This window comes from Rosa chinensis, chromosome 6 (genome assembly GCF_002994745.2).
Source record: "Rosa chinensis cultivar Old Blush chromosome 6, RchiOBHm-V2, whole genome shotgun sequence".
Classification (NCBI taxonomy): domain Eukaryota; kingdom Viridiplantae; phylum Streptophyta; class Magnoliopsida; order Rosales; family Rosaceae; genus Rosa; species Rosa chinensis.
The window spans coordinates 28420060-28447426 of record NC_037093.1 but is presented as its reverse complement, the minus strand read 5'-3'; the positions used below and the strand labels follow the sequence as shown (position 1 = coordinate 28447426).

The 27367-nt window shown below is 39.6% G+C and overlaps 2 protein-coding genes and 3 long non-coding RNA genes across 25 annotated transcripts; all 5 read left to right on the top strand.

Moving 5' to 3' along the window:
• The first annotated feature begins 1278 nt into the window (after window positions 1-1278).
• On the top strand, window positions 1279-2759 carry LOC112174823. Its single transcript, XR_002926182.2, has 4 exons — window positions 1279-1459; window positions 1588-1612; window positions 1683-1733; window positions 2573-2759. It is a non-coding gene; the product is annotated as an uncharacterized LOC112174823 (long non-coding RNA).
• Window positions 2760-4393: 1634 nt separating this feature from the next.
• LOC112171166 lies at window positions 4394-9032 on the top strand. The gene is made up of 4 exons (XM_024308391.2): window positions 4394-5203; window positions 5354-6176; window positions 6402-7303; window positions 8093-9032. Exons 1-4 carry the CDS (start codon window positions 4394-4396, stop codon window positions 8753-8755), a joined length of 3198 nt encoding a protein of 1065 aa, XP_024164159.1. The 3' UTR covers window positions 8756-9032.
• Window positions 9033-9452: 420 nt separating this feature from the next.
• LOC112169178 lies at window positions 9453-9884 on the top strand. Its single transcript, XR_002924583.2, has 3 exons — window positions 9453-9626; window positions 9755-9779; window positions 9850-9884. It is a non-coding gene; the product is annotated as an uncharacterized LOC112169178 (long non-coding RNA).
• Window positions 9885-16578: 6694 nt separating this feature from the next.
• On the top strand, window positions 16579-23245 carry LOC112169423. 17 transcript variants are annotated; one of them, XR_005802014.1, is made up of 16 exons: window positions 16579-17047; window positions 17258-17380; window positions 17886-18002; window positions 18159-18260; window positions 19220-19779; window positions 19885-19947; window positions 20173-20216; window positions 20329-20395; window positions 20500-20632; window positions 20738-20817; window positions 21204-21279; window positions 21373-21456; window positions 21544-21648; window positions 22568-22615; window positions 22701-22775; window positions 22885-23245. It is a non-coding gene; the product is annotated as an uncharacterized LOC112169423 (long non-coding RNA). The 17 variants fall into 17 exon arrangements; XR_005802015.1 differs by having other exon boundaries at window positions 22701-22779; XR_005802012.1 differs by having other exon boundaries at window positions 20173-20248; window positions 22701-22750.
• Window positions 23246-24028: 783 nt separating this feature from the next.
• LOC112168727 lies at window positions 24029-27166 on the top strand. Of its 5 annotated transcripts, XR_005802005.1 has the most exons (8): window positions 24029-24090; window positions 24225-24315; window positions 24670-24753; window positions 24976-25054; window positions 25295-25780; window positions 26098-26173; window positions 26501-26618; window positions 26717-27166. XR_005802005.1 is itself a non-coding variant. In XM_040509155.1 (7 exons), the coding sequence occupies exons 4-7, from the start codon at window positions 25659-25661 to the stop codon at window positions 26796-26798; spliced, it is 399 nt and encodes a 132-aa protein (XP_040365089.1). In that variant the 5' UTR covers window positions 24041-24090; window positions 24225-24315; window positions 24976-25054; window positions 25295-25658; the 3' UTR covers window positions 26799-27166. The 5 variants fall into 5 exon arrangements, 3 of the variants coding, with proteins under 3 accessions (XP_040365089.1, XP_040365087.1, XP_040365088.1); XR_005802004.1 differs by having other exon boundaries at window positions 24225-24753; XM_040509155.1 differs by lacking the exon at window positions 24670-24753 and having other exon boundaries at window positions 24041-24090; window positions 26097-26173.
• Window positions 27167-27367: the final 201 nt, after the last annotated feature.

Below are 27367 nucleotides of genomic sequence, written 5' to 3'. Positions count from 1 at the left end.
ACCCTAGCTTAGCCCCATTACAACCTGTTTTAAGTGCTTGCTTGATCCTTGAGATGGGCTGTCTTTGGTTAGTGGAGTCAGTTACGTAGTCGAGCTTATGGTTTAGGTCCATTTGTGCACTTAGTCATTTCATGAGGTCTTTAATAATTCTTCACAAAATGCGTTTATTGATGAAATATGCAAGTTGTTTGTTGCCTTACAATTTATTCTCTTGCATATATTTGAGAGTGAAGGTTTTAAGCATAGCCATTTCTGAGAGAAAAATCGAGAGTATGCCCTGTGAGTTTGGATTGGACTTGTCCGAAACATGCTATCATTCACTGTATAACTTAAGTTCTCCATATCTTGCTTAGTCATAAGAATGTGACATGTTTATTAACCATGGAATTATCTGTGTGATTTTGATTAAGTGTTTAACGTGAAAGCCATGAGTTTGGAGTCTCTGAGACAACAGTTAGGGGAAGTAGAGTCATTTACTTGTTTTTTGTAGAGTCATTGTTTTGTTTTGTATTTTTGTTTTGCTAAGGGACTAGCAAAAGCTAAGTGTGGGGTAGTTGATAGGAGCAAAAAAGTGTGACGATATTATTGATTATGTGCCTCATTTTAGCCTTATTTCTCCCTTAGTTTAGTGTTTTGAGTCATTAAGTCATTTTGAGAGTCTTCTTGAGTGTTTGGAGTGAAATAGGAGGAAAAAGTAAAATTCCTGAAAAATCCTAGCTGGATCAGGATTCCTAACTATCAATTGTTTTTGCGGTCTTTATATTTTAATTCCATTTATTTTGTAGACCCCCGTATTCTTTTTATTTTATTTATTGTTTATTTTAATTTGTCGAATAACGTAGGAAGCTACGTATTCGTATGGTACACAAGTATTCGCGCTTAGGTTAAGACTTTGAGGCCATTAAAAGGATTAAGAAATTTAGAGAAAATCCAATTTGGGTCTAGAAAAGTTTTTTTTTAAAGTGTCAAGGCTTAGGATAAGCTAGGAAAATTTTTCCCGAAAGGATTCGGTGAAGTATCGGAGAAATAAGGGTGTTGGAAGAGGTAATTTTCGGAGTGGGCTTGAGGAAATTAAGAGAAAAATGAAGTTGGAGCAGCCCAAGCCCATTTGGCCCAAAAGGAAGGGCAACTTAGACTTTTCACAATTAAAATTAGGGAGAGGTATAAAAGGCAACACACTCTCTCCAAACCCTAGCCTCTTCCCCATTTTCTTCTTTCCCTCTCTCTCTCTACCCGGCACTCTCTCTCTCTAGCTCTTCTCCGGAAATCGCCGCCGCCGGCCGCCGCCGTGCCGGAACCCCAATCCTCACCAAAATTTCCAGATTTTCTTCTCTTCATCCCCTCTTCCCATTTCTCCAACCAAAATCATGAAATTTAGCCATTTAATCCCCCAAAAACCCTAGAACCCGAAGCTAAAATTGGGGCTTTTGTGATTTCCGCTTTCCAAGCTCAAATCAAGGTATTTTCCATCCTAATCTAGCCTATATTCCTTCGATCTATACATCTTTCTTCCTAAATCCGAGTTTTTGATTTGGGTTTGTGATTTTGTTTGCATGAACCCGATTTCTCCTTGAACCATGAAGCTAGGCTATGGGTTTGGCAAGGATTTTTGGTAAGGATCTATCCATGCAACCTTGTTTTCGAGTTTTTGGTTGAGATGTTGATTATGGACGGATTTGTAGGTGAAGAAGGCCAAGGAGAAGGAGTATGACGTGATTTTTGAAGAAGAAAGGGTAAGGAATGGGTTTTGGACAAACCCTAGAATTTTTGGAATTTATTTGGTTTATGTTGAGCTTTTGTTGTTGTTGGAAAAATTGTGAAATTAGAGATTTGAGGATGGTTTAATTAGTAGGATTTTATTAGCATGATTTTCTTAGTGTTGGAATTTTGTTGTGGAAGATTTGGTGATTATTGTGGTGTAGTTTTGGCCAAAAGAAAAAGAAAAGGAAGAAGAAAAGAAATGGATTTGTTTTTGGAAGAAAAGGAAAATAAAGAAAATGGTAAAAATTGGATTAAAGGAGGTTTTACGGTGCTAAAGTGGTAAGAAAGTGAAGAAGGTGAAAGTAAAGGTAAATTCGGTAAAAAAGGAGGTAAAAAGTAAAAGTGAAAGTGTGGAGGTAAAAATAATGGTAAAAGTGAAAAGGTGAAAAAGGAGAAGTAAATGGGTAAAAGTAAAAGTAAAACTTTATTTATAATTATTTATTTATTTGTTTTTAATAAATAAGAATTATTTACTTATTTATTTTTAATAAATAATAAATAATGGTAAATAAAGGATTACTTGGTCAAAAATTAAAAGTCAAAAGTCAACTCCGAGAGTTGACCATGGTTGACCGACCTAGTAAAACGTGAGGATAGACTCAACTTTGGTCGCTCGGATTGGCGAAAGTTTTGCGAAGCGATAAGGACGTTTTTCCTTTTTTAGAAAAGAAGTTAGTTTCCCAAATTGGTAAAGGTTGTAAGAAATAATTAATGGCCTCATTGAAATAAAAAGGATTAGTATGCGCGATTACTTTAAAGTTGATCATGATGTTTACCTGGATAATTACTTACCAACTAAGTAATGGTTTAGGAAACACGATCGTTAAGAAAGTTTAAGCGGGAAGCAGCAGAGTGTGGAATACGCCGGCATATTCCAGGTAGGGTGAGCTGTCCCTTCCTTATTAGAGGCTTTTCGATATATGTGGAATGCTCTAGTATAATATTATGTTGCCTGCAAGTATGTTTTTGGTTGTTCATTAGTCGATGCCTCGTGATACATGTGTTTTCAGAACCGATAATTGTTGATTGCGAAAACCGAGGCTAGACTTGCATGTTGAGATACTGTACCCTTTTGTATGTTTGTGTTTGTGACCTGAAAGTGAATGGGACCTAGACGCGTAGATTCCTAGGGATCCCACGGTGTCGATAACAGTGAACCTCCGGAGGGGGCTGTGCTCCTATGTTTGTCAAGAAAAGGTAAATACAGACAGTGAACCAGTCATAGGAGACTCAGAGCCAGGAAATGGACACTTTCGCTACTTGTAGTCACAAGGACTACAGAGTAGTTGGCTGGTTCTCGAATTCAGGACGAACCAGGTCGGTCACCGATTTATTTCAGTTTAGCCGGCAGGTAAGTATCTCGGAGCTCCAAATTGTGTGAAGCATGCTGCATATGATTTCCTGAAACGAAACAACTGTGATTGTTTTTGGTTTGCATTTGTTTTACTTGATTTTACAAATGCGCGCAACCTATATTCTAGTAGCTATGTTTTACCTATTAGATTTCAAACCTAACTAAGGTTGGGTCGGCCCCTGTTGGGCTAGCGAGGACGAAATGCTCACCCCTACATTTCAGGTTATAACGAGGTCATTCCGGACGATTTGGATTAGAAGTGGGTCGTTGGCCGAGTCCGTGTGTTGCTGTTCTTGTTGCTTGAAGTTCTTCCCATTTGGTACTCCATCGATTTACTAGCTTCTCTTTCTATGTTGAAACTCTGTGAGGTCCGCCTACCTGGGAGCGCACCTCACCCCTTTGTTTTATTGTTGTTGTTGAACTTTCCTTTCATTTCGGTTATGATGTAAGCCCTAAGGCGCCACAATGCACTTGCCCACTTTATTTTTTTAGCATTTCCAGACTTGCTATTTTGAATGTTGGGTTGTTGATTTAAAATCCTTTCTAAATTTAGTTTTTCTTGGTCTCCTATTTTCTAAAATTTGTATTTTCAAAAAGGCCTTGTAGTATTAAGTTGGTAGGTCTACGGTATGTCTACGGTATGTCTACGACGTATCGAGCTCCTATTGGCTTAATATTACAGCGCTGTGGCATACCTATTCGGGGCGCCACAGTAGAGTGGTATCAGAGCCGGTTTCGAAAAAAGGTTGTTTTTGTAAAAGCGTTTTTGCTAAAAAACCCAACAACCCAAAAAGGTTTTCGTGAAAGTTTTTCTTGGTTTTCTAAAAGTGTTTTTCTTTTCCAAAAAAAAAAAATATATCTTTGAGGAATATCTTTTGAGTTTTCGTTGTCTTGCAAATCGTTTCGATTTCAAAAGAAAAGGATTTAAGGAAAGAAGTTTCAAATCACCGTGACGCCTAATCCCAAAACCATCGCTTCTCATTTAGATTCCTTTGCGCTACCCTAACCCTTCGCGTGGACCCCCCCTATCTACTTTGCTTCTTTTCGAGAGTCATTCATTCGTGGTATAATCCGATCATTGTAGTTTTGTGGTATTGCAAAATAATATTGTGAGATCTTCATTAGGGAGATTCCACATCGTGCACTTGGCACATGAAAATGGAAAAGTCTTGGATTTGTAGACTTCAACTGGACGTTGAAGAGTTATGATTGATCTCATGTTGTGAGCCTTGTGAATCATATTGTCTTTTGTTCTGTCTCAGTTTGACTCCTGTTACGATGCCGCCACGACCCGATCCTAGAATGGCAGCAGTGCTAAGGGCATTCGAAGCCCTAGGCAATGCCCCGGAACAGACCCCGGAAGAACTTGAAAGATATAGGGTGGCGCAATGCTTGGAGCAGTTTACCAAGCTTAAACCACCCCAGTTCAACGGAATTGGTGAAGCCTGCGAGGCCGAAAACTGGTTGAGGCAAATCTTGAAGATCTTGGATATCTTACGGACACCGGAGCAGTACCGTGTGTCCCTAGCTGTACACCAGCTTGTCGGGGAGGCTGACAACTGGTGGGATACCGTCCGTAGCCTACGGACTGTCGCTGATCTAACTTGGGCAGAGTTCGAGCAACTCTTTCTGGAGAGGTTCTTTCCACCTGTCCTGAAGGCACAAAAGATCAGTGAGTTCTTTGTTTTGACCCAAAGAAACAAGACCACTCACGAGTATGTTGTGGCCTTCACACGACTACTTAAGTATGTGCCAGCAATCGCCAACGACGATCAGATGAAGAAACAGAGGTTCATGGCGGGACTCCGAGACTCGATTCGACGTGAGTTACGCTCGGACACTACCTTGAGCTATAGTGAGTCTGTAGCCGCCGCCTACGCCATCGAGGCTGATGAAGCTGCATACCCAAGACGTGGGGATGGTCAGGGAAGCTCTCACCCACGGAAGAATCACTTGGTGCACCGGAGGAAGCTCCGAGGAGGAAATTCCCAAGGATATGCCAGTTCCAGCAGTAGTAGTGGATCTTCAGGGAGACGGGGCCCTGCCCCCTACACTTGTTTTGCTTGTGGCCAACCTGGACACACCAAGGTTCGCTGCCCGTTTGTTAACAACTCACAAGGAGCGTCTTCTGGCTCGGGATTCCAGAATCTGAGGCCAGCTCAGTCACTATCGACTCAGATATCGCCAGCACCATATCGACCACCGAACCCTACTCAGTAGCAGTACCAACAACCTCAGCCGCTGGCAGTGAGGTATGACCAGCAGATCACTGCACCACGACCTGCCAACCAGGCAAACCGAGGAAGAAACCGTGGAGGACGCAGCCAGGGAGGACGTGGACAACTGAATGCAATCACCGGTGGAGAGACTACTGAGGCTTCTGGCTCTGGCACCGCACTAGCTGGTACGATACTCATCTCTAACTCTGAGGCTAGAGTTTTGCTTGACACTGGTGCATCTCATTCATTCATCACTACATGGTTAGCTGAGTCACTAGAACTAGAACCAACCCCGCTAGACGGAGTTTTCGACTTTAACACACCGCTTGGTGTGGGGACTGGAGTAGACAAAGTCTATAGGAAGTGCCAAGTTGTTATTGGCGGTAGGAAGCTCCAAGCCGATCTCTATCCAATCGAGTTGTATGATTTTGATCTAATTCTCGGGATGGACTGGCTGAGCAAGTACAGAGCACTCATCGATTGCGATCGATGCGCCGTACGAATCATGCCACCAAGCAGGGAGGCCTTCGAAATAAAAATGGCAGAACCCCTCCTACCTCCAAGTTCACTACTGAAGGCTTGTTTTCGAGGAAGGAGAACGCTTGCTTGTTACAGCATCATCGCGGCAGGGGAAAAGGCAAACATGGAGACCCACGGCTACGTGCCGATTGTAGACGAGTACCCCGATGTATTCCTGGAGGAGCTACCAGGATTACCCCCGCATCGTGAAGTGGAATTTCGCATTGACCTAGTTCCCGGTACCGAGCCGATCTCGATATCGCCATATCAGATGGCACCAGCCGAGATGAGCGAATTGAGGTTACAATTAGAAAACCTGGAAAGCAAGGGATTCATCCGAAAGAGTTCATCACCTTGGGGAGCTTCTGTCTTGTTTGCTAAGAAGCCTGATGGAACGCTACGTTTGTGCGTAGATTATCGACGATTGAACCAAGTAACGATCAAGAACAAGTATCCACTACCAAGGATAGACGAGTTGTTTGACCAACTTGCGGGAGCGATGTTCTTCTCTAAGATCGATCTTCGATCAGGGTATCACCAGTTGCGAGTACGTGAAGAGGACATACCGAAGACGGCTTTCCGAACGCGCTATGGGCACTTCGAGTTTGTTGTCATGCCTTTTGGGCTAACCAACGCCCCAGCCGCATTCATGGATCTAATGAACCGAGTAGTTCGACCCTACTTGGATAAGTTCGTGATTGTCTTTATCGACGACATCCTCATCTACTCCAAGACGCAAGAGGAGCACGCTTATCATCTTCGCATAGTTCTGCAGACACTATTGGATCACCAACTCTACGCTAAGAAATCCAAGTGTGACTTCTGGCTCACCGAAGTAAAGTTCCTTGGACATGTCATCTCTACAGCTGGACTTTCAGTGGAGCCTTCGAAAGTCGAAGCTGTAGTTAATTGGGAACAACCACAGAACGTGACCGAAATCCGCAGTTTTCTTGGACTGGCTGGTTACTACCGCCGCTTTATCCAAGATTTCTCTAAGATCGCTCTACCATTGACCAAGCTGACAAGGAAAGGCGCAAAGTTCGAGTGGGACGACAAGTGTGAGAACGCTTTTGTAGAGCTTAAGACGAGGCTGACAACCGCACCTGTACTAGTTCTTCCGAACAATGTCGACCCGTACCAAGTGTACACCGACGCCTCGGGGAACGGACTAGGTTGTGTGCTTATGCAAAATGGCCAAGTTGTGGCCTATGGCTCTAGACAGTTAAAGCCGCACGAGAGGAACTACCCGACTCACGACTTAGAATTGGCTGCTATCGTCTTCGCATTGAAGATCTGGAGGTGCTATCTCTATGGCACGCAATTTGAAGTCTACTCTGATCACAAGAGTCTGAAGTACATCTACACTCAGCGTGACTTGAATCTACGCCAGAGAAGATGGATGGAGTATCTGAAGGACTACGAGTTCAATTTGCTCTACCACCCGGGAAAAGCAAATGTCGTTGCTGACGCCTTGAGCAGAAAGATGAGAAGTTCGTTATCCTGCATCTTCTTGTCACGAAACGAGACGTTGAAAACTCTGGAGGAGTTTGGCTTGTATCCCCAGGAGGGAAACCCTCAGGGGTACCTCGCGAGTTTAACTCTGAGACCCCAATTGCTACAACTCGTGGAAGAAAGCCAGTGGAACGACCCGGATACGCATATGCTCCGAGCACAGATTTACGCCGGAGAAGTCACCAACGAGTGGACAGTGGGCCAAGATAGTTGTGTTAGATTTAAGGGCCGGATGGTTGTCCCTGAAAACGACCATGTTAGGAAGATGGTGCTCGAAGAAGCACATCGTACTTGCTTCACTATGCACCCGGGAGCAGGAAAGATGTACCAAGACATGAAGCGCCAGTTTTGGTGGCGAGGGATGAAGAAGGATGTGGCCGACTACGTTGCCCGATGTGCAATATGTCAGCAAGTAAAAGCAGAACACCAAGTACCAGCAGGACTACTTCAGCCGCTACCTATACCAGTGTGGAAGTGGGAAGACATCACCATGGACTTCGTCACCAGATTACCACGCTCGTCACGAGGACACGACGGAGTGTGGGTAGTAGTCGACCGACTAACTAAATCCGCCCACTTCATACCAGTGAAGATGGACTCACCTGTAGAGTATTTTGCGGGACTGTACGTCGACACCATCATTAAGTTACACGGAGTGCCGAAGACTATTGTCTCTGACAGAGATCCTAGGTTCACATCGAGGTTGTGGAAGAAGCTTCAAGAAGAGCTTGGAACACAGATAATTTTGAGTTCAGCATACCACCCTCAGACTGACGGACAATCTGAACGCACCATCAAGACTTTGGAGGACATGCTACGAGCTTGCGTATTGGACTTCGGAGAGAAGTGGTATGACTGTTTGCCACTCGCGGAGTTTACGTACAACAACAGTTATCACCGTAGCATAGGCATGGCACTGTTCGAAGCACTTTACGGACGGCCATGCCGGTCGCCTACGTGTTGGGCTGATGCTCAAGAACAGGCTTTACTAGGACCTGACCTAGTTCAGGAAACCACCGAAAAGATTCAAGTGGTTAAAGAGAAATTAAGAATAGCCCAGAGTAGACAGAAATCATATGCAGACATGCGTAGGAGACCCCTAGAGTTTGGAGTAGGGGACTTTGTTTATATCAAGGTGAAACCTCGGAAGGGAATCAGTCGGTTCGGGGTCAAAGGAAAGTTGGCACCCCGATATATTGGACCCTTTCCGATAGTCCAAAGAATTGGGAACATGGCTTATCGGGTAGATTTGCCACAAGAACTAGAGCATATCCACAATGTGTTTCACGTGTCTCAACTTAAGAAAAGTCCGCCGGAGACCCAGCAAGTCATTACTTGGAGAAACTTGCCACTGCAAAGTGATGCCACCTACAGGACGGAGCCTATATAGATTTTAGCACGAAGTACCAGGCAGCTAAGGAACCGCGAGGTTCCATTGGTAAAAGTTCAATGGACGCACCAAGGAAAGGAGGAGGTTACATGGGAACTAGAGACAGAGATGCGTGAGAAGCACCCCCACCTTTTCAGCCAACCAGGTACAAATTTCGGGGACGAAATTTCTTTAAGGGGGGTAGAGTGTAGACCCCCGTATTCTTTTTATTTTATTTATTGTTTATTTTAATTTGTCGAATAACGTAGGAAGCTACGTATTCGTATGGTACACAAGTATTCGCGCTTAGATTAAGACTTTGAGGCCATTAAAAGGATTAAGAAATTTAGAGAAAATCCAATTTGGGTCTAGAAAAGTTTTTTTTTAAAGTATCAAGGTTTAGGATAAGCTCGGAAAATTTTTCCCGAAAGGATTCGGTGAAGTATCGGAGAAATAAGGGTGTTGGAAGAGGTAATTTTCGGAGTGGGCTTGAGGAAATTAAGAGAAAAATGAAGTTGGAGCAGCCCAAGCCCATTTGGCCCAAAAGGAAGGGCAACTTAGACTTTTCACAATTAAAATTAGGGAGAGGTATAAAAGGCAACACACTCTCTCCAAACCCTAGCCTCTTCCCCATTTTCTTCTTTCCCTCTCTCTCTCTCTACCCGGCACTCTCTCTCTCTAGCTCTTCGCCGGAAATCGCCGCCGCCGTACAGCCGCCGCCGTGCCGGAACCCCAATCCTCACCAAAATTTCCAGATTTTCTTCTCTTCATCCCCTCTTCCCATTTCTCCAACCAAAATCATGAAATTTAGCCATTTAATCCCCCAAAAACCCTAGAACCCGAAGCTAAAATTGGGGCTTTTGTGATTTCCTCTTTTCAAGCTCAAATCAAGGTATTTTCCATCCTAATCTAGCCTATATTCCTTCGATCTATACATCTTTCTTCCTAAATCCGAGTTTTTGATTTGGGTTTGTGATTTTGTTTGCATGAACCCGATTTCTCCTTGAACCATGAAGCTAGGCTATGGGTTTGGCAAGGATTTTTGGTAAGGATCTATCCATGCAACCTTGTTTTCGAGTTTTTGGTTGAGATGTTGATTATGGACGGATTTGTAGGTGAAGAAGGCCAAGGAGAAGGAGTATGACGTGATTTTTGAAGAAGAAAGGGTAAGGAATGGGTTTTGGACAAACCCTAGAATTTTTGGAATTTATTTGGTTTATGTTGAGCTTTTGTTGTTGTTGGAAAAATTGTGAAATTAGAGATTTGAGGATGGTTTAATTAGTAGGATTTTATTAGCATGATTTTCTTAGTGTTGGAATTTTGTTGTGGAAGATTTGGTGATTATTGTGGTGTAGTTTTGGCCAAAAGAAAAAGAAAAGGAAGAAGAAAAGAAATGGATTTGTTTTTGGAAGAAAAGGAAAATAAAGAAAATGGTAAAAATTGGATTAAAGGAGGTTTTACGGTGGTAAAGTGGTAAGAAAGTGAAGAAGGTGAAAGTAAAGGTAAATTCGGTAAAAAAGGAGGTAAAAAGTAAAAGTGAAAGTGTGGAGGTAAAAATAATGGTAAAAGTGAAAAGGTGAAAAAGGAGAAGTAAATGGGTAAAAGTAAAAGTAAAACTTTATTTATAATTATTTATTTATTTGTTTTTAATAAATAAGAATTATTTACTTATTTATTTTTAATAAATAATAAATAATGGTAAATAAAGGATTACTTGGTCAAAAGTCAAAAGTCAAAAGTCAACTCCGAGAGTTGACCATGGTTGACCGACCTCGTAAAACGTGAGGATCGACTCAACTTTGGTCGCTCGGATTGGCGAAAGTTTTGCGAAGTGATAAGGACGTTTTTCCTTTTTTAGAAAAGAAGTTAGTTTCCCAAATTGGTAAAGGTTGAAAGAAATAATTAATGGCCTCATTGAAATAAAAAGGATTAGTATGCGCGATTACTTTAAAGTTGATCATGATGTTTACTTGGATAATTACTTACCAACTAAGTAATGGTTTAGGAAACACGATCGTTCAGAAAGTTTAAGCGGGAAGCAGCAGAGTGTGGAATACGCCAGCATATTCCAGGTAGGGTGAGCTGTCCCTTCCTTATTAGAGGCTTTTCGATATATGTGGAATGCTCTAGTATAATATTATGTTGCCTGCAAGTATGTTTTTGGTTGTTCATTAGTCGATGCCTCGTGATACATGTGTTTTCAGAACCGATAATTGTTGATTGCGAAAACCGAGGCTAGACTTGCATGTTGAGATACTGTACCCTTTTGTATGTTTGTGTTTGTGACCTGAAAGTGAATGGGACCTAGACGCGTAGATTCCTAGGGATCCCACGGTGTCGATAACCGTGAACCTCCGGAGGGGGCTGTGCTCCTATGTTTGTCAAGGAAAGGTAAATACAGACAGTGAACCAGTCATAAGAGACTCAGAGCCAGGAAATGGACACTTTCACTACTTGTAGTCACAAGGACTACAGAGTAGTTGGCTGGTTCTCGAATTCAGGACGAACCAGGTCGGTCACCGATTTATTTCAGTTTAGACGGCAGGTAAGTATCTCGGAGCTCCAAATTGTGTGAAGCATGCTGCATATGATTTCCTGAAACGAAACAACTGTGATTGTTTTTGGTTTGCATTTGTTTTACTTGATTTTACAAATGCGCGCAACCTATATTCTAGTAGCTATGTTTTACCTATTAGATTTCAAACCTAACTAAGGTTGGGTCGGCCCCTGTTGGGCTAGCGAAGACGAAATGCTCACCCCTACATTTCAGGTTATAACGAGGTCATTCTGGACGATTCGGATTAGAAGTGGGTCGTTGGCCGAGTCCGTGTGTTGCTGTTCCTGTTGCGTGAAGTTCTTCCCATTTGGTACTCCATCGATTTACTAGCTTCTCTTTCTATGTTGAAACTCTGTGAGGTCCGCCTACCTGGGAGCGCGCCTCACCCCTTTGTTTTATTGTTGTTGTTGAACTTTCCTTTCATTTCGGTTATGATGTAAGCCCTAAGGCGCCACAATGCACTTGCCCACTTTATTTTTTTAGCATTTCCAGACTTGCTATTTTGAATGTTGGGTTGTTGATTTAAAATCCTTTCTAAATTTAGTTTTTCTTGGTCTCCTATTTTCTAAAATTTGTATTTTCAAAAAGGCCTTGTAGTATTAAGTTGGTTGGTCTACGGTATGTCTACGACGTATCGAGCTCCTATTGGCTTAATATTACGGCGCTGTGGTATACCTATTCGGGGCACCACATATTTTCTCTAGAAAATTCTGATATTCTCCTGCTTGTTGTAGGAAACCTTGCCTGGTGTAACTCTTGGAAACAGCAATGATGGAGTCATAAAATAAATTATTTAAAGACATTTGACCAAGCAATGAAGAAGGGAAATAAAGGAGAAAGACGTTTTCAGTTGGGGAATAAAGGAGAAAGACGTTTTCAGTTGAGGACAGTTGAGGAATAAAAGAGAAAGATTTTTCAACTGGAAAATAAATAAGAGAAAAACGTTTCAGCTTGGAAATTAAAGGAATTGCCCCATTATGAGAGGAGTTAAGGCCATAAAGGAGATGTTTCAGTTGGGAAATTAAAGGAATTATGATGCAATCCCATCCATCCAATGATGAAGGGTATGATCGACAAAAGCCAACCAATGCTCCCCTATAAATAGGCAAAGTCCAGAACATAATTGGCATCACTTCCCAGCCAAGATCACTTCCCAGCCAAGATCATTTCCTGGCCGATCACTTCCTGGCCAAAAACCATTCCAAGATTGCCCAATTCACTCCTCAAACCTCCATCTCCTACAAGACCGTGACCACCATCCATCCATCCATCAATCTACGAAGCTCTTAGGCGCTGAGTCAAGGACGCTCCACCACCATAGTAGAGACAAGTTTATCACCGTGTTGCTAAGCCGCTGAGGAAAGCTTCAAAGTGTAACTATGACTCTACTTATAATTTTTGTTTCGGTTTTGTGTGTTTCAATTTGCGAGTTGTGTAATTGGAGACACGGAATTTTCAGAATATTTTTATTAATATTTTTGAGATTTTCAGTTTATTATTGAGTTAATTTCGAGAATTCTTTTGTGATGCATGTTACAATCTTGTGCCCTTTTATGTGTTTAGGTAATTTTCAGAGTTAGGTTCATAAGTTTGCATGCTAGAATAACGGTGAGAGTTCTTGTGTGTTTGCTTAATTTGCCAAGAGTAACTGTTATTTGTTAAGACGCTGAGTTAAACAAGTAGTAATTAGTTATAACGAGTGGTAAAAATCATGTCTCAATGATTAAATGATTCTGAAAATTACGTGTTAAATTCTATGTGTAATGGCTAATTTGCACATGTGAGTTTATTCGAGGGTTAGATAATACTACTAGTTAAGAGAATTACGCTGAGTGTTTTCGAAAATTAGTAGTATTAGGCTTGGTAAGGACTTTTCCGATCCAAGCCTACATTAGAACGAATCAGATAAATGGATTGATCCGCTGAGGCTTTTCATTTGAGCTCTTATCTAGGCATTTAAGATGGGCACATTTTTGTAGCATGTTGAAATGGATTTTCTGTTTTTATATAGTTTAGGGAAGTCGATCATTGTATATAGTTTTATTTTTTTTGTCTTTATTTTAAGTAGATTAGGAACGAAATTTCAAAACCCCCCATTTTATTCTTTTATTTGTTGATTGACTTTTTTGTGTAGGTTTACCCTACAATCCCCGGACTGAACGATCCCTGCTTATCCTATACTGACAACTACATTTTGCAGGGTTAAATTGTGAGGCTATTTAAGCCACATCAATCTGATCGTCTCTGTGGCATCCTCTAGCGGTGATATCCACCGTGTGCGGCACAGATAGGCTGCGCAGTTTGGTGTTTTCTGACCCGGTCGAAAAATGTAGCTCCGGCGACGTTGTGGCTTCATGGTTCCAATGGTGAGTTCGTAGGAGCCTCTGGATCGATCTATGGTGGTTGTTTGGATCGATTCACGTGAAACTTGGTTCAAACTTGGGTTCAACAGTAATTCACGGCTTGCGAGGTAGTTTTCGACCTTTTATGCTTAGTTTTTGACTTTGAGCTAGTTATGAAAATGGTTAAGCATGTTGGGATGAACGTCTTTGATGTTGGGAGTTTTGTGAAATAATGAGTATTGGCCGGTGGAGGGGCACCACCGCCTGTGGCGGAGTTCTGGCGGCTTTCCAGCCATGTAAGGGACTGCTTCTGGTATTATATGTCTTCTACTAGTCGGTACGAGCGTTTCGAAATATAATACGAAAATTTTGGAGTTGATATGAATTTGTTATGATTTTTACGGTTTCATACCGGTTGATTTATTAGATCCGTGAGGATCCGAGCGTCCTATTGACTTGTGGTTTGGACATATCTATCGTGGAAGTATTCCGGAGACTTTGGGTGGTCTCGGATGTGGTTTCGCCTCGAATGGCTTCACTTTGGGAATTTTGGTTCGATTTAGGGTTTCGAACGTTATTCCTTGTGTTTTAGTGACTAAATCAAGGCTGTACTTTCCTAAGGTACTTGATGAAGTATCCTTGGACGGTTGTTTTGCAGTTTGGCTGCTTTGTTCTTTATTGGAGAGGCAGCGGGAGTTTCGAGATGAGTAATCTCACAAGGTTCATTTACGAATAGAGTTACCATTATTGTTTTGGCGTTATTTATTTAACTGCAAACTATAGTTGGTATTGGTAGGCATTCCTGAGTGAATGACTACGTATATATATATATATATATAAATAAATATATATATATATATTTACGTGAAATATATATATTCTTGTGAGTGATGTGTGATGAATAATATGCATGATAGTGTTCATATTATTGTTGAAAGTGACTTTTCATGAGACCATATTGTGGAAAAAGATGTTTTCGATTGTTTGAAAAGTATTGAGTGTTATGTTACATTTGAGTCAAGCGTGACTTATTTTAAATGTATTGGTCCTAGTACCAAGGGTCATAGGTGGTGATGGAGATTGAGTCACAGATGGTGACTGGGATTAGGTCACAGATGGTGATTGTAATCGGTGTAACGCTTTTAAGTCCAGTGCGACTTCTTTGAGATGTTTTGATCTGTGAAGATCGGGGTCTAAAGACCAGATGGGTCTGTTTAGATGTCACAAATGGTGACAGGTTGCAGATGGTAACCTTAACGTTTGATTTTAAGACCATACGGGATCTGAAATCATATGTCACAGATGGTGACAGGTCGCAGATGGTAACCAAGACAAGGAATCGGGAATCACGCCTTTGGTGGGGCGAATGGTTACGATCAGTTACAACTCTAGTTTGTTGCCATTGTACATCATGGGGGTAGCGGGGAGCTATCTGATGCTCATGAGTACATGTTTTAAAAGGGAGTTTCATGGATTCTTTCTTTTAAATGTCCGGGGAGGACGTGTGTATCATATTTAATTGTCAGAGTTTCAATTATTATGATTTTGTCACGGGGTGACTTGTGTTGATTTGAGAATGGGTTTTTAAAAGGGAGTTTCTGGGATTCTTTCTTTTAAATGTCCGGGAAGGACGTGTGTATCATATTCTATTTGATAGGTTAACGATAGATATGATTGATGTGTGTTGATGTTTTGTCCATGTTAGACCGATTTGTTGTTGTATCCAGGTTGGATCTATTTATCATATTGAATTGTTAGGTTAACGATTATATGATTTCGGTCACGGGGTGACTCCTGTTGTTTTCATTTGGGAAAAGAATGTGTTGTGTTGGGAAAACAGAGTGTGTGATCCTTACTCACAAGTTGATGGGATTCATTGTTGGGTGAGTTGTGCATGTGTGTTTGAGTTACTCATACGGGCTTGCAAAAGCTTACCAGGTTTGTTGTGTGACAACGCGGTGCACTATTAAGAAGGTGTAGGGGTTAATTCTGTAGGTCAGGATAATCGTGGCTGATGCTGGGGTAGCCCCATTTGCAGCTTTACTGGAGGAAGCCATTTTTTTGACTTTACCGTTATTAAGACTTCCGCTTGTGGTGAGCTCTGAGGAGAATTTACGTTTTATTTTGTTATTGGCAATTTAATTCGTAAGTTTGTGTAATATATAACTCTGTGGTGAGCGAGTGTATATTAAGTTTGAGGGTTTAGGGCATCAGTATGTACTTGGTTTAAAAGGAAAAAGTTTCTAGGTATTTTGTATTGATGGCTGAACGATCACGCATGTATAATTATGGGATTATATATCAGTTTTTAATTGTGTTAAAAATCAGGGGTGTGACAATATACGTGTAATTATATCTAAAACACTAGAATTAAGCTAATCCTCATGTCAATTATTGTGTAATTAATCCACTTTTTTTTTTTAGAAAATAAGCGGAGTTACGAAAACGAAAGTAAATGGTGCGAAATTGGAGTTTCCGACAAAAGAATGAAAAAGTCAATGCGGGTCAATTGTGGTCAACACCATCAAGGGAGAGGACTCCAACCACCTCTGATAATGCGTGGAAGTGCATTGTGGAAGAAGAGAAGAAAGAAAAAAATGGGGAAAAGAAAGAAAGAAGAAAGGTGAAGAAAAGAAGAAAGGAGAAAGAAAGAAAAAGAGAGGAAAGAAAAATATGAACTGTGCTGACGTCAGCAATATCATAATCAGCTCATTTTCTTTCTTCCCCACGTGCTGCTTCTTCTTTTTATTTTTATTATTACTCTTTTTTTTTTGCTTTCTCCAATCACTTGCTGCTACATGTCCTTTTCTATCTCTTCCTCTTGCAGCCACACAAATCTATTTCCATCCACTTCTTCCTCTCTACCCATTGGACGACCACATATATAATTAACCCCAGATCCTTCTTTCTTTTCTCACGCCCAAATCTCATTCCCTCCTCATCATCTAACAGTCACTACAACAAATATGGGCATTAGTGACCAAATCATAGTGACCAACTTGTAATTGGTCATTAATATAATGGAATTAGTGACCAACATTATCTATTGGTCACTGAACTAGTTAGCACTAAAATTTTTCAAACTCCCGCCTAATTATTTTACTGCAGTGACCAAATGCAAAATTAATAGTGACCACCTTAGGTTTGGTCACTACGTGTTATTAAAAACTTGCAAAGAAACGCTGTCGTTTTCAGAGTTAGTGACCTACTTTCCATTTTTCTTTGGTGAATTTTCAAGCAGCAAGGTTTCGCGGTCGAGATATTTTGCGGTCTCCAAAATGTTATAGGCGCGCTCCCATTCCCAAATTGTGAATAAAAGTGGATATTGTGATGCCCATTGTGTTCGACTCGGAGTCTCGGACTCTGACTCAAATCTTCTCGTCTGCTCCTATTGCCTTCTTGACCGCTCCTATTGTAAGTATCTGTTGCACTAGGCTTGTTGAACTGATTCGACTCCATGGTTGAGCTATTTGACTTTGGGTTTTTTTTTTTTTTTCCCGGCAATCAAATTGACTGTAAGGTTTGAATTGAGAGGTTTCATGAAGCAATTTGGTAGTTGAGTTAATTTTAGGGTTATGGGTGTCTGGGTTTTGATTTTCCAGATTTCTGATTTTTAATGTTCAGGTTGCTCGGCTACTGTGACTATAGATGTAACTTGGCTTTTCATATTTCTGGTTCAAGGGTTAGCTGGAGACGAAGAAGAAGGCTCGACAAATAAACAATTGGCTTTTCATATTTCTGGGTTTGGTAAGAAGTTGCCAGTAGTTCGATTTTTTTTTTCTCTCCCATATAACTTGACCATCTATGTTTGTGTTCTTTTGTATTACCACTTATACATATTGGGGATTTAGGAAGTTAGAAGTTAGAGCTGAGACGTGAGGGAGAGAGACAATGAATACAAAGGAAAGAAAAGAAAAACTACTAAAAAAGTTATGTGTGCATTTTGTGGTTGGATCTTAGTAATGCCATATGTTGATCATTTTGGCATAATTTCATCTTTCATGCCTTTAGCCTGTGCTTAAACAATATATATGTTATGTGTTCCTGACTTCTGATATGAGTACCTTTAATTTTGGAGTGATATTTGATACATATCCCTTTGTTTTCATATACCATTAATTTCATCAAATGTTTCATATATAGTTGGCAGGTTTGTGTAAACGTCCATTTCATGTTTCTTTCAATTTGTAATTTACAGATGAATAACTACTTTATATCTCAGTTAATAAAATCTTTACTTTCATTGCTTCAGTTGTAATTACGAATATTATTGGCCTGCCTATTACGACGGAATGGATTCAAGTGAAGAATGTGGTGTGCTTGCTGAGACCATGTTTTACATTCCAGCTAAAAACCGAGCTAAAGATTGGTAATTTTCACAACTGCATTTTAGTCAATGAATGTAGTTTTGTGATTTGGGTTTCATTATTTTGGTTGGGTATAAGATAATAACCTGATACAACAAATGATTTGGATCTCTTTTTCCCCTTCTGTTTTCTGTATATTATTGTCTTTTGTTTTCAAGATTGTGTTCGTCGGGATAGCTGACACAGAACATGGCTGAAGGGAGAGAACAGAGCAGTACAAGTTCTCTGAGAATTGCCTTGCATTCGTGGATAGACAAAAGGTGCAAATTTTACATTAAAGCAGGTCCCTTTTTTTTTTTTTTTCGTTGCAAGAGTGGTCTATAAAGTATACGCACTACTACAAAAAATGAATCAGACGACACCTCTCATACGACACTACACTGTTTTCCGTGGTGTGAATCATTTCTCATTATTGAGATGACGGTTGTAAAATTTCCGTCTTCTAATATGAATTCAACCAACGAGTGTTTTTCATACTAAAATTATGTATTGCTTCAGAAGACGTTTATAAATGGAAGCGTGGTGTGAGGTTAAATTGTTAGAGAGGCGGCAAGTTTCGCACCAATTGGCACCACTTAAATTTCCTCAGCATGTAGTGTTTATATGACAGTTACTTTAAAACTGTGGTGTGAATCTATAGATTTGTAAATCAAAAGATGTTCACCGGCATTCCCTCCAACATTTCCCTCCATTCTCTCCCCCAAATCTATTTCCCTCTCACCAGGCTGCGTGAGGAGGCAAAATTGAAAATTTTGAAGTGGCATTCAGACGACACTTATATGTAAAACCATTATCTGATGGCTTGTACATATGCATCGACTAATTGCTTATACATGTGTCCATGCCAAATGAGCCTATTTAAACCAAAGTATACTTAAGAAAAAAAGAAAAAGAAAAAAACAAAGCCCTGGAAGAAAGCGGCATTCACTCCACAACTACCCTTGACACTGAGAGACCCTCACAAACGCCTTGCCCTTTCTTCGACAGACCCCGACACTCTCTCTTCTTCACAAACCCTGACCTCTCTCTCTCCTCGACAAACCCTTCTTCGACAAACCCCAACCAAAGCTGTCTCTCTCTTTGACAAACCTCGACAAAAACCATCTCTGCCTCTAGCGATCTGGTTACTCGATCCAGAAAGTAGTGAAGGGGAAGAAAACCTAATGGGTAGCCTCTAGGGTTCTTCAGATCTTTCACCGATGGTGGTTATTGCTTTCAGGTGGAGTTGAATCAGAGAAAGAAGACCTCGAATTGCCAGGGTTCGAAATCGGAGTCGGATTAATTAGGGTTAGGGATTTGCGTCGATTTTCGACAGGCTTTAGGATTTTGATTCTAAATTCAGCTATGGGTAACTGGGATTTGAATTTTGTGGTCTCAGTATTAGATTCGAACGTACATTGGAGCTGTGGATTTGAGATTGAAGGCAAAAATGTCAAAATTTGGGCCAAGAAGGTAACTAAGTTGCTACTACTTCAATTAAGAGATCAATAGTGGTTTTGGCTGTACCATGTTCCGCGATTGCGAAATGAGGGCTTGGCTTTGGGGTTTTGGTCCTGGCGAGGCTCGTCCACCATCTATTCGCAGCAGGCGTGACTATGGGAGGCTGCATTGAACGCTGCGTTTTAGGTTCGGGTTCGGGTTCATGTCTGGGAGAAGGTTCTAGAGAGGGACTTGGTGTTATTTAAAGGCACCAAGGCGAAACAGACTGAGGATGTTGCTTATAGGATCACTGCTAAGGCCTCGGATGTTGTGCATACTATGTATGCTGTTCTTAATTATGTGAGTTGAGTCTTTCAATTTTCGAATGGCTGGGTGTGTTATTTGTTATGTGGTTTTTTATTGTTTTTGTGAAAATGACAGACTGTTGTACCCAATGCTCTGCAGATATCAATTATGGTGGTGAAGATAGTGGTCATCAGCCGTATTTTATCTGGGATTTCAGCTGTGGTAAGCAAGTTTTGTTCATGTAAAGTCCTTGGTTATGTGCTTGGTTTAGGGCGTTTGTGCTTGTGTTTTGGATTTCGGTTGATTGGTAGATTGTATCTTAATCTCTAATGAGCCAACGACCACAATCTGGTGCTCCTGCTCCCAGAAAGGCATGGTGCACTGCCCTTTGTTAAATGTGAACCTGTAGTTTATACAATATTACTGATTTGCTTTGTTTTGACTCAGAGGAGGTTCATACCAAAAGCTCACCCAAAGGCTGAAGTTAAACCGTATAAACTCCTCACTTTTTGTTCAAACCAATGTACTTTATTATTGATTATCCTTTTCTTTTCTGGTTAATTTGAACATGACTCACTTGTGTTGTTCTTAATGTCTCTATAGCGACCTGGAGGAGGAAGAGCAAGCTAGTCATGTTGAAAAGGAGAGGGAGTTGCTCAGACATTTCCATGTATGTATTACGACACTGATTGATTAGTTTGCATTGATATGATCTCGAGTTTTGATCCCAATAACTGATCGTTTGTATGTTTTGTCTTGCTTTGTGTCTTAAAGGAACAATTTTTGAGGGCAAAGCTGAAAAACGAAAAGAAAGGTAGAGGCTTTTCTCAAGTGGGTTTTTGAGTGGGATGTTGAAGAAGGCTTATACCAGATCCTTCAATTCCTTGCAGAACAGCCTTGGTCTAAAGTGGGTTTTTGATTTTTTTTATTGTTTGTTTCAATTTTGATGTCATTTCTAAATATAGTGGATACTGATTATTGGAGTGGATTGGATTGTGTTGTGGTGGTGCAGGAACAAACTGGATGTTAGAGAACTTGCAATTCATTTTGGGTGTGTTCGAATCATTCCTGTTGTGCAAAAGGTTTATACCTGTAAATTTTAATTTCCTTTCTGCAATGCAGTTTTCACGTTGACTGAAGTTTTAAATCTTGAGATTGCAATTTGGATTTTCAGTAGCGAGGGGGTTTATTGATTGGCATTGAGTATAGTTTTCCTCTCTTTTGTTACTCACAAAGAAGTAGAATTTGAAATTTTTATGATTTTGTTTTGCATCTGATTTTTCTGTTGATATGATCATAATGTTTTAGCTAGTTAGTTGATAAGAGTGACTTGATCTTCTATTTATCTGTTTTCGGATAAGTTATTTAATTGTTTTTGTTCTTTTTTTGTTTCTAAGATTTTAGTATGAACCAGGGGAGTAATGAAATCGCTTCTCTATGTATCTGAATTTTCTAGTTTACTGATTATTTATAACCAGGTTTCCTCCAACTGCTGCTACTGTGAGCTCCGCCCTACTCTTGGGTATATGCAGTCTCCCTGATACCATATTTAGAGTAAGCATTTCTCTTCGGAAAATGAATTTTAGATTACAAAAACTGTGTTTGCTTTCTAATACGTAGTCATTGGTGGTCTTTTCTTTGGTGTAGAATGCTGTGGATATGGCGCTGGCAGATTCGGAGTGTAACAAGCATGAGAATTCCGAATTGAGATTGTCATGTTTCTGTAACAAGGTTGGTTGTCTTGTATCATAATCATTCGTAATGTGAATTCCTTGTTAGCTAGATCATATGGTTCAGTATTATGTTCCGGTTGTGTAGGCTTTAGTCAATGTTGGTACTGATTTGGCAAAACTAGTTACTGGCTGAGTGTCCACTGAGGTAGATGCACGTCTTGCTTATGACACGCATGGAATTATAAGGAAGGTACTGGCTTTTCTTTGTAACTCAACTTTTTTTCCTTTTTCTTTTCAAAGATGATGCTAAAGCATTGGAATTCTATTAGCTTATAACTGATGTTCAAGAATGATATGTTGGTTGCTAGTCTATTTCAAACTATGAATGCATCCTGATTATACTCATTTAATTGTTCTTTCTTCTTTGTTGCAGTTACTTTCACAAATGATAATTTGAAAAGTTTTGTCATTTTGTTATTTTTATTGAGCCCTGTCATGGTTGGTGCAGTAGTTCTGCATTGAACTTTCATATCCCCCATAATATCCGTAGATTCAATAGTTTCTAACTTAGGTGGCTTTGTCATTGCAGAACACTCTTTTCCTCTGCAACCCTTTTTTTCTTTGGTCCAACATTTGCATGTTAGATTCAGACTTCTACGTCTACGTACTGTAATTAAGTCTTTTGTCATAGACAAGTGAAATAAGGGCGATTGATGAAAATGATTCTTTACTAGCTTGCTTTTTCTTTTTCAGTATTGGCATTGGTCTGGGTGTTATCTATTGCTCTGCTTTTGGTCTATGTATTGTTGGTCTACAAGATACGAGGATTCCATTCTCACTAGTTCCACTTTACTTTTTTCAATAATAATCAGCTTACGCGACCAAGTGTATTTTCATGTGCTCCATGGGTGCCACTAAATATAGCGTCTAACAAAGTTTCCTGAAAGAGTTTAGGGTATATATATGCATCCTCATATGCCATCATACGCCTTTGCATTTGTACAATAGAATATTAGACCTTTCTTTATTTACATGAGTTAATCATGGTTATGAAAGTTACTCTTTTTCCTTATTTTTCTTGTCCTTTGGTTATAAGAATACATTCTTGCAACTGTGGTACTGAGGTTTGTTATTTAACTTTCTCTGTAACCTTCGGTTGGACTTTACAGCATGGCTCTGTGTATAAGCTTGCGTTTGGACCGAAAGGATTTGTTGTGGTATATATCAGATCCTACTGTTGCCAAGAATTGGTGTATTTGGCTTAAATATATCAATTTTAGTTGTGCTTTGTGTGCATGATAGGTTATTGTGAAGGAGGGGAGACATTTAAGTTCTGCTTCTTGGTTGCTTCTGTAAGTCATTGATGCACTGAAAAATGTTGGTAAAGCTAATAGTTTTTTTAATTGTATACAAGACGTGCATATATACAGACTAAAACTTTATTCTTTGGATAGCTGCTAAGCTTATTTTCTTGTCTGGTTAGCAGCAGTGACGCAGCGGTGGATTCTAAGAATGTTGTAGCTGCCGTAAATGTAAGTACTTGGAGCACCAAATGAGAGTATTTGGCTGCTGCATAATTAGCACAACAACTTCCTGTATTTGGAGCATTGCAACATCCTAGAACTCTTTCAATGAGGAAGCCCCATTACTGTTCTTTAGGCCATGGAGAGTGCCAATGTTATGAAGTGAAGCCTAATTTTGAAGACAAAAGCTAAGAAGAGCAGGAGATCAGTGAATTAGAACTTGACTTGGATTTTTTTTCTGTTCTCCTATTTTGTAGATACAATTAGCATTATCAGACCCATTTAGATTGTTATGGGATTATAACAACTATCTATTATGATTAATTTTCTGTTCTTTTGGTCATTTTTCATTCCAGAATCTAAATCTTGCCATTACAACAACAATATATAGAAAAATATATGTCGTATGATGAGGATTATAGGGTGGAATCAAACAAAATTTCTACAATTCACACGACGGTTCATACTGATATCATTGTTGGATACACACACAGACAACAAGTAAGCAAAACCATCGTCTCAAATGTCACAATACAACGGTTAGAGTTATATCTGTCGTGTGAAAGCGAGCGTACTGAATTTTTAAGTCATCACACCACATTTTATGCTGGAAGAACTGTCGTGTGTATACAATTTACACAACGTTTTAAAAATAAAAACTGACTTCTGAACAACAAAGAGACAAGGCTTGAATCCTAAAAACCGTGGTATGAGTAGAAGTCACACCACGCTAGAATCCTACAAATTGTGGTATGAGTAGAAGTCACACCACGCTGGAATCCTAAAAACCGTGGTATGAGTAGAAGTCACACCACGGCATACTTCTGTCGACAGCTTGTCGGCAGCATGTCGGCAGATCTGCCGGTCCATCAGACGACGGAGTCAGCTGCAAACCGTCGACTCAATGATCGGTATACGACGGTTGAAAACCGTCATCTGACAGCATTTCATCAGACGACGCCTGGATAGACCACGGAAATGCAAAACGTGAGACGACAGTTTTAAACCGTCGTGTGAAGCCTTTTGTGTAGTAGTGACGCATCTATCCATGTCATCATTTAATGTTGTATCCTCAGTATTTGCAAATATAGATCAAGTATTAGTGGCCACTGCATTGTTGTAGTGGCCACTGAATCGGGATTATATCTGTCAGTTTGGGTATAAATTATGTAAGACTTCATTTTTGAATGCCGTGCTCATAAAAGAATTTGATTTTTAATTTTGAAACCAACCCGCCTTACCGCCTACATTGATTATATCTGTCACTATTCATATTTTGATTTGTGTTCTGCAATCCAATCAGGTCTCTGATTGCGTCAAGGTTTAATGCTGGTAAGGGATCCGACGTGAAACCCTTCTAGGGGGCCAGAAATCTTGACAGAATGGCTTATCAGGTCTGTAATAATGTTGTTCTTGTTCATTTTCATGTGTTTTCTAGGGTTATTCTTTTTCGATTTGTGACTAAGTTTGTTTGATTGATGTCTGCATTGTGCGTTTTGCTTTATTTTTGGTTCTAATTGCAAAGTGGTTTGAACGGGCATGGAAATCTTCTAGAGAAACTAATATGGAAACCAACCAAATTTGAGAGCTTTGGTACTTTAAAAAATTTTAGATATTATTTTAATTGAGTTTGCAGATTTTGAATTGGGGATTTAAATTTTGGGTTGAGAAAAAGTTCATGGTCAGTGATGTGAATGAATTGAGACGCATGCATCTTCTAAACTAGTTTTTTGTCAGTTCCCTCACAGATAATAGGAAGCCGCAGCTTGAAGAAAGTTCTTGATGCTGTGATTTCCAAGTACAAGTATTTTTGTTAAAGATACTCTATCAAGGTGTACATATGACAAGTACAATATGATGTTGAAAACATAATATGATTTAATTTTTCTTTAGGGGTTTGGTCTGATGATTGATACAATTTGTTATAATTGAATTCACAGTGGAATTACTTATGTATCTGTGTTTGGTTTAGCTATGTTTTCCCCTTCGCTAGTTGGTGTTTTTAATTTAAAGGTGGTCAATTTGGACTTACTGTGTTTAGTGGAGGGTTGCAGAGCGAATCAAGAAGAGTAGTACATGGTGGGGAGATGAGTTCAGCCTTGGCAACAGCGGGATCAATGTATATGATTGAAGGTGAGAAGGGAGTGAGTCATGGAAATAAGGCTCAACTTTTCATTCATGTATACTGCTTTGAACTTTTTTGTTTCACTCTTGTCTACAAATTTCGTATATGCATTTGCTTGTTGAGCATGAAAATGTTACAGACAGTACTATTTGGAGGGATTAGAGGAAACATTCAGCGACCCATTTGTTTAGTCTTAAGTTAAGAGGAGATTTGGTCTTAAATTTGAATCTCTAAAGAACTGGTGGCAGGTGAGACTGAGAATTTGACCAAGAGTGCAAAGACATGGTGAGAAATGACCAACAAATTCGACGACTCTAACACGATTCCTTATGGTTATTGAGATTAGTTTATTTCATTTTCGAAAATTTTTTAATTTCAAAATGTAGCAGTCCATTTGATTAGGTAGCAAGAAATAGTAGCTTGGTCTTCGTTTCCAATATTCTAATGTTTTTGATTGTTAGATTAGAGTTGCCTTGCAGAGGGCATTACGATTATTTTCATACTTCCTGGAGCTTTCAATATTCATCACGAATTAAATGGGATGTAATCTGAAGTTAGACAGTGTGCGTACAAATCAATAATTCAAAAGATTTGATGGATTAGAAGGCATATATGGACCCAGCTGCAACAAATTTGTTGGTTGGCAAAATTATTGGCATTCTTGAGAACGAAGCATCCTTCACTGCCGGGATTCATGACCAAGTTGATGAGATTAAGCTGGATCTGGACAAAAGGTGAACCTCTTTGTCTTCTCAGATATCCTTACGTTCCTCAGTTTAAGTTTCTTGGCCAAAAGGGCCAAGCTCTTTATCTTTTGCCTCTTCTCCACATTTTTCTAATTTCACTGTAAGCTCTTTATCCTTAATTTATTCCTTGTTTTGGTATTTCATCATAATAATCATGCATTTTGTGGTTATGTTATTATAAGTGGATGATTCAGTTTGTTGCTGGTTATGAGTTTGGGTTTGTGTGTTGCATATTCACTAGTCAAACAACAGATTTGAAAATTTTTCATCCTTGCAACTAAGATGCATGACCTATATGTACGCAGGCACAGGTGGAAGGCGAGTACACACATACATGTAGTGGGAAGTTAGACCCCTTTTTGGCATGTAATTCAATAATTGGTACTGTCCATTTTTAGTTCCTTTTGCAAGTATCATTCTCAATTATTTTTGTGGATTTCTGTCAATAACAATGTACCTTTTTCGAGTTTGGGATTATCGGTGATCTGGATCAGGGTTCTAGATTCCATTATCCCTGATTTTTGGGTGTCTCAAATCTTGTTTTAATTGTTTATTCAAACTGGGGTTCATTTGGTGAAATTGTTGAATTTAACATATGATGAAATTATAGTATTAGAGGAGCCAAACAACTAAGAAATCAATATACTTGTAAGTTTAGAATTGGGTTTGTATAATATATCATTGTATTTCTGCTTATTTCTTTTGTAGTTCTTGGAGTGGATTTGGAAAAGGTGGCAAAAATAGCAACAACATCATCTGCTTTGAAAGAGGAAAGACTCAAGCTGCATTTCAAAATAGCAGTAAGAATAGCCTCTTTTTTGACAGGGTATGTGGTCTTAATTTTTGAATTATAGGCCTCTTTTCATCTTTAGCAGTTGTTTTTGTTTAGAATTAACATTCATGAATTGGATGCACTTTTCTCAGGGACATATCTCTAGCACTTCCCAGCTTTGTGCTCAATACAACAGCAGAGGAATATCAATTGCCCAGAACTAGACATAATTAAAGCCAGAAGTATACTGCATGACTGCATGCAAGAAGATAAAGAATATTGAGAATCATGGGCAGGGAAAAAGTCTGGTGTCCTATTGGTTACTTATCAGCAATGCCTCTAGACTTTGCCTTCTTCACAAGAGTTCCAATGAGTATCTATCATAGTTATATATTTGTTTGCATTGCTTAAATAGTTAAGAGTTTTGCACAGATGGGTTCTTTTATTATTCTAGAATCTATTTTTTTGTATTTCACAATTTTTATGAGTATTCATTACAATTTACATATGTTCAATTGTCCAGAATACCAATATTAAAAGGCCTAGAAAGGCTTTTATTTGTAGATTTATATTTTTTTTTATGACCAATGTTTTAGTGGCCTGTTGACATGGTCACTAATATATGTATGTGAATGAGGTTTAGTGACCAAATAATGCCTTTAGTGACCACATTTTACCCTTTCAGTGATCAATACCGTGGTCACTAATTCTATTACTATTAGTGTCCAGATTTTAGTGGTTACTAAAAGTTTTGATTTTAGTGACCAATTATTGTAAGTGGTCACTATATAGAATTAGTGACG